Here is a 5309-nt window from a genome sequence, read left to right on the forward strand (position 1 = left end):
AATCTTTGATATATAAAAAGCATAACAATTCAATGACAGCATAATTAGTTAAAGCATAATATTATCGATCAAAAAATAGTCAGAACTGAAATTGAAATAAAAATGACTTTAATTAAACTCTTTTGATAAACAATTTTTATCAAAAGAGTTTAAATGCTATTGAAGTGTATCAGCTCAGGGCTGCAATGTCTTTAGATACCTATTTTCAGACCACTCACCATCACAACATCCCAAGCAGAGAGAGAGAGAGAGAGTTTTGGGTCTGAAGGGCTTAGTTAAAGGTAAAAACAAAAATACATTGTATAACTCATCTGAAGTTACTGACTGAGATAATATAGTGATACCAAACAAAAATTAATCATTTTAAGGGAGAAAACAAAATTCCCCAAAGTTGCATTTAGGTGATGTCAGAGATACCACCTACCTAATAAATCATGGCAATGAAAATGAGGTTATTAAGATCCTCATTCCTGCCCAAAATCAAAGGACAAAACTTCCTCTGACACATCCAGAATCTCTTCGACTTCGACCTCTTTGGCTTCGTATTCCTCTTCTTCGTCGCTGGCTTCACCATCTCGCAGCTTCTGCCGCAACAATTTCTCTTCTTCATGCAATCTCTTCCATTCATTCACCCACTTGTCCCATTCGTCCTTCAACATTCTCCGTTTCTCGCGATCTTGTTCACTCAGTAGCATAGATACATCCTGATCTTCAGCCTCGTACTTCTTACTGTACTTCTTCAAATTCTTTGCTATCTCTTCCTCTTGCTCGGGACTCAAGAAGGATGGTGGCCTCGGCCGCCATGCAAACTGTCACCAGCCATATATCAAGGAATTCAACGAGAATGCAAAGAGTTTGTTGTGATAGATAAATGAAATCAATCTTTTGCCAGCATACACATTCATGAATGACATCAAAATTATAAACATGATTTGCAGAATACAATGGATAAATTACCTGAAAGAAATGGTCCTTCAAGATTCGGTAGAGGAGTTTTCCATTAAAGGACCATATGTTGAAACCATTTTCCATCTCGTGAACAGAAGTTACAGCACTAGCAACATACCTGTACACAGACGTAAACAACAAGACCAACTCAGCGGCCGTAACCACAAGGAAAAACATTCTGGTCCAATCTAAGAACAATGTGCAAATAAGGATGCACCCTAAATTACCTTCCAGTAGGATCCCATTCAATATCAGTAGCCATGAAGTGCTCCGCAGTTGCCATCGTCTCCAGTTCATCGACATTGTAGAATTCCAACTGTCCGTTGAAACCTTTCAGACCAGCAAGAATAATAAAGCGTCCAGCAGGTGACCAGAAAAGAGCATTGGCCTGCTTGCCTTTGAGAGTTGTAAGTTTTGACACTCGGCCACTGTTGTGTGTGCTTCGCATAGAGTAAAAGCTAATATCTGGCCTTGGATTGTCACCATGGATAACTGCAAACCTGTGCCCCTTTGGCTCCCAGGCAAATGCAATGATCTTGTCATTCTTATTCTCAAGCTCCAACACTTCAATGGGAATATCCCGCTCTTTTATGCGGAAAAGCTCAAACCCTGTGTATGTGCTTTTCTTCGTCTTGGTATATCTATCAACCTTGACAGCAAGATAATCCCCGTTGCTTTGCCAGTACATTTTGCAATCGCTAACACTGAAAAGATTTTTCTGTCTCAACTCTTCCTTGCTGGGGATTTGGACAAGACTCACCTAGGAAATGAAAGAAGACCATTGAAAAATTTTTAATTCAAAGATCAAAAGAATAGTGACACAAGCAGCAGAGGAATACTCACCCTAGCCGGTTGGTTCCCACCACCTAGCTCAGGAACAAACAGTGCAATAATGGGATCTGTAGGGGACCAGCAGAAATCCATAACATTTTCAACCTTCAAAGATTTTTTGTCAATAAGGGAGAAAGTCTCTGTTTCATAGACTGAAATCACATTCTTCCCAATCCTGGCGAAGTATTTATCATCTTTCCCACCGCCCCACCTGCAAAAGCAACAATTACATTTATATCATCAGCAAGAGAAAAACATTCTGACCAACTTGACAAGCCGGAAAAGAACTGAGACAGAAAGGCATAACTATAGTAGACATAAATACCTAAAAACAGGCCAAGATACCCCAGCAACACCACCAGTTCCTCCAATGGCAAAATCATCAGGACTTCCCTTGAAATCTCTCATTACTTTTCCAGTTCTTACATCAAAAATATTGATCACAATCCTCTGAAAGAACATATAATCAGCAATGATGGGAAGTTCCAAATACCCTTAAATTAAATAGAAACTACAAATAGGAATAGAATGCTCACATTTGCATCACGGGGATTGCTGGGCTCATGACTGCTGTACGTTACCAGATATTTCTCACCAGGAGAAAAATCAATCAACTTAACCTACATTTTATATATGAAAAGCTTAAGGCCTTTGGGGGGTTGGCAAGCACTTTCAGAAGGTTTGGAGCGAAAAACAAAAGCAAACCTGTTGATGGGCAAAACGCATCAGACGGTTAAAGGTACCTGCTCCACCCCAAACTGCAGCTCCCTGTCGGTGAATTGTCGCTAGGTAAGTCCCCAATGAGGACCACTGCACAAAGCTCTCGGTCCAGAACTGTGACAGAAAAATACTTGATTAAGCTAGGGTTAAGAGCCCAAGAGCAAAGATGCCCAAGTGTTATTCATACTATATAGATATACCATCACCAACCAGACAATCTAACCAGGAGAGAGTAGTAACTTTAGTTATAAAAACATGGTTAACACTCAAGACAGGCTCTATAGGATACTCACTGTACGCTTGTAGACAGGTTCAGGCTTCAAATGCCTAGCATCATTCCAGAAGACCTCAGTGTCAGAACCAGAACGAATAACAAACTGATCCCGTGCTTTTTCATCAGTAAGCCACTGTTGAAGATTTTCCTAAAATGTTCAAAAGTAAATAGAAATTAGCATCATGCTTCCATGACATCACAATTTGGTCCATAAAATCACATATCCTCGTCCCATGGTTCTTTTTCCCCATATAAACTCCAATGTTCAGCTAACCACAGCTCCCAGATAACCACATGATTCATAAAACCCCCACCTTTCCTCAAGAAAACATATCACAGGATGCAGAGAAGATGCAAAACCAAGTAACATTGCAAATAGTTTACCCCAGGAGTATATGGGCTAATTTCAGGAGGGGCCCACTCATCTGGGACTTTCATAAATCTGTCGAAGTCCTCAAACATATTAACAGTGAAAATATGTGCTCTATCCAGCTTGTACCCATCAGTCTTCTCTTTAGCAAGCTCAGCTTCCTACAATATGACTGAAATTAAATGAGATACTCAATTCATGGATCAGAACTAGAGTCTTACACACAAGAGAATTAAGGTTATATCAAAAAAATCACAACCGTGTAAAAAGAATTAGAGTAACAAATTTTCGTGCATAAAATATACACAATATTCAAATTGCTAGGAACAGAACATTGAGGCCGTGAATTCATGAAGGTAAGCATATTCCTGGATCAAATGCATGTCTAATGGTAATCGTAGTCCAAAATATCACACTGTCATTTAGTGTACACCTTCTGAACACTACAAAGAGAAATATTTCAAGAACATTTTTACAAGGTATATTACCACTAATGCTATGTCAAAATAATACCAGTAACTAAAGACAATTGAGACATTAGAAAAATAGATGTAACAAGTTAGGCCAAACGGGTGCATCTATTCATGGACATCAATCTCCATCTATAGTAGTCAAGCATTCCACCTCTAAATGAGAAATAGGGTGATAATATAAGCATTCCACCATTACAATGGATGCACTGAAGAGAGGTCAAAAGTAACTGCCACAGAAGGAACTCCAGTTCAGGACGAGCTATGAGGTTGCAAGTATCTATCACTCTATTGGACTTCATCAAATGCGAGCAAGAAGCAAAGGTGGCAAAGATGGGAGACTTTCATTTAATCTTAAACAAGTATTATTTAACAAGTATTCACATGTGATCGATATATGAAGCCCCCATAAAAATTAGCAGAGAGTACCTGTGGAGTGCCATACTCGATAAAACAGTAACCTAAAGTTTTCTGCGTAACAGGGTCAACCGGCATCCACAAGCCATCATCCTTAATTATTCCAATCTGTCCAAAAATTTTACGGACAACACCTTCAAGCTTCTCAAACTTCTCCGGAGGAACAACCGGAAGATTGTCAACAACTATAATGTTTCCAAACCCAGAATCAAACTCTAGACTCTCCTCTTGTAAAACCTCTTCATCATCACTACACATAATTGAATATAAATAAAGGAATATGAGCCACGGAATGGGGGGGAAAAACAGAAAAGAAACTACCCATCAAAATTATAATCAAAGAAAAGCATTTCAAAGCCCTAGGGAAACTCAGAAAATACATATTAAGATACAAATTCATACGATAAATGTATAAAGGATGGAGACCTAATAATTCCGAAATCGTCGCCAGGAGGTAGGCGAATGGCATCAAAATCAACTTGGGAGAGATCTATCCCAAGCCGACCAGCCGTATCATCAATCTCCTTCATCAGCATCACGTCCGCCATGACGAACTAACTAGCTCTGTCGGCGGCAAAAGTCAGGCGACCGGTAGATCTTTCACTGCACGAATTTATTTCATGTACCCTAAGATCATTTTAGTAACAAAAAAACAGAATTTCTGAAAAAGTAAGGAGGAAGATAGGTTAAAGAACCGACAATTATGAGAAGCGCCGAGAGATGCCAGCGTTGGAGAGAGCAGAAAATCGGCGACAGAGAAAGGGAAGAGTGAAACTCCGACAGCTGAGGAAGGCAGAGTCCGCCGGCGGCCGGTGAGACGGCGGCGGGACAGGAACAGCGTGCGGGGTTCAGTTGGCTGGTAATGGGAGGGAGGGAATGCCTGAACGAGTAGTAGGGTTTTAGAGAAAACAAAAGAAGCTGGGATGGGGAAAAAGGGGGAAAGATGGGGAAAAATAAATTACAAATTACAAATTAAAAAAAGATGAAAAAAAATTGAACTTATCCTCTAGAGTTGAGGATTGAATTTTATTGGTTCAGATTAATTGTTTTTGTTTTTTTAATTACAAATTTAATTAAATGATTAGAAGGCAGTTAGAATTTAGATCTCAGTTACTAATGAAGGTTGATGTAATCGTAATAAAGATTTTATTGATAAATCAATCCTAATAGACCGAAATTGCAAATGTAATTTGACTACTTTTTATCATTTTAATTTAGAATTACGAATTTGTCACATTTATTGTTACAGTTACCTTTACTGTTGTCGTTTGACTCTAAC

At 39.0% G+C, this 5309-nt stretch overlaps 1 protein-coding gene across 2 annotated transcripts; it reads right to left on the reverse strand.

Moving 5' to 3' along the window:
* Positions 1–254: 254 nt before the first annotated feature.
* On the reverse strand, positions 255–5031 carry LOC120086232 (eukaryotic translation initiation factor 3 subunit B-like). 2 transcript variants are annotated; one of them, XM_039042778.2, is made up of 12 exons: positions 4730–5031; positions 4457–4633; positions 4043–4280; positions 3158–3304; positions 2793–2921; positions 2485–2613; positions 2316–2399; positions 2105–2229; positions 1792–1990; positions 1176–1708; positions 958–1066; positions 255–809 (listed from the first exon to the last, which is right to left on the reverse strand). In XM_039042778.2, exons 2-12 carry the CDS (start codon positions 4576–4578, stop codon positions 465–467), a joined length of 2160 nt encoding a protein of 719 aa, XP_038898706.2. In that variant the 5' UTR covers positions 4579–4633; positions 4730–5031; the 3' UTR covers positions 255–464. The 2 variants fall into 2 exon arrangements, with proteins under 2 accessions (XP_038898706.2, XP_090173585.1); XM_090317459.1 differs by having other exon boundaries at positions 3158–3315; positions 4730–4950.
* Positions 5032–5309: the final 278 nt, after the last annotated feature.

The sequence above is a fragment of the Benincasa hispida genome, chromosome 9, assembly GCF_027475165.1.
Source record: "Benincasa hispida cultivar pf3 chromosome 9, pf3_genome.v1.1, whole genome shotgun sequence".
In the NCBI taxonomy this organism is placed as follows: domain Eukaryota; kingdom Viridiplantae; phylum Streptophyta; class Magnoliopsida; order Cucurbitales; family Cucurbitaceae; genus Benincasa; species Benincasa hispida.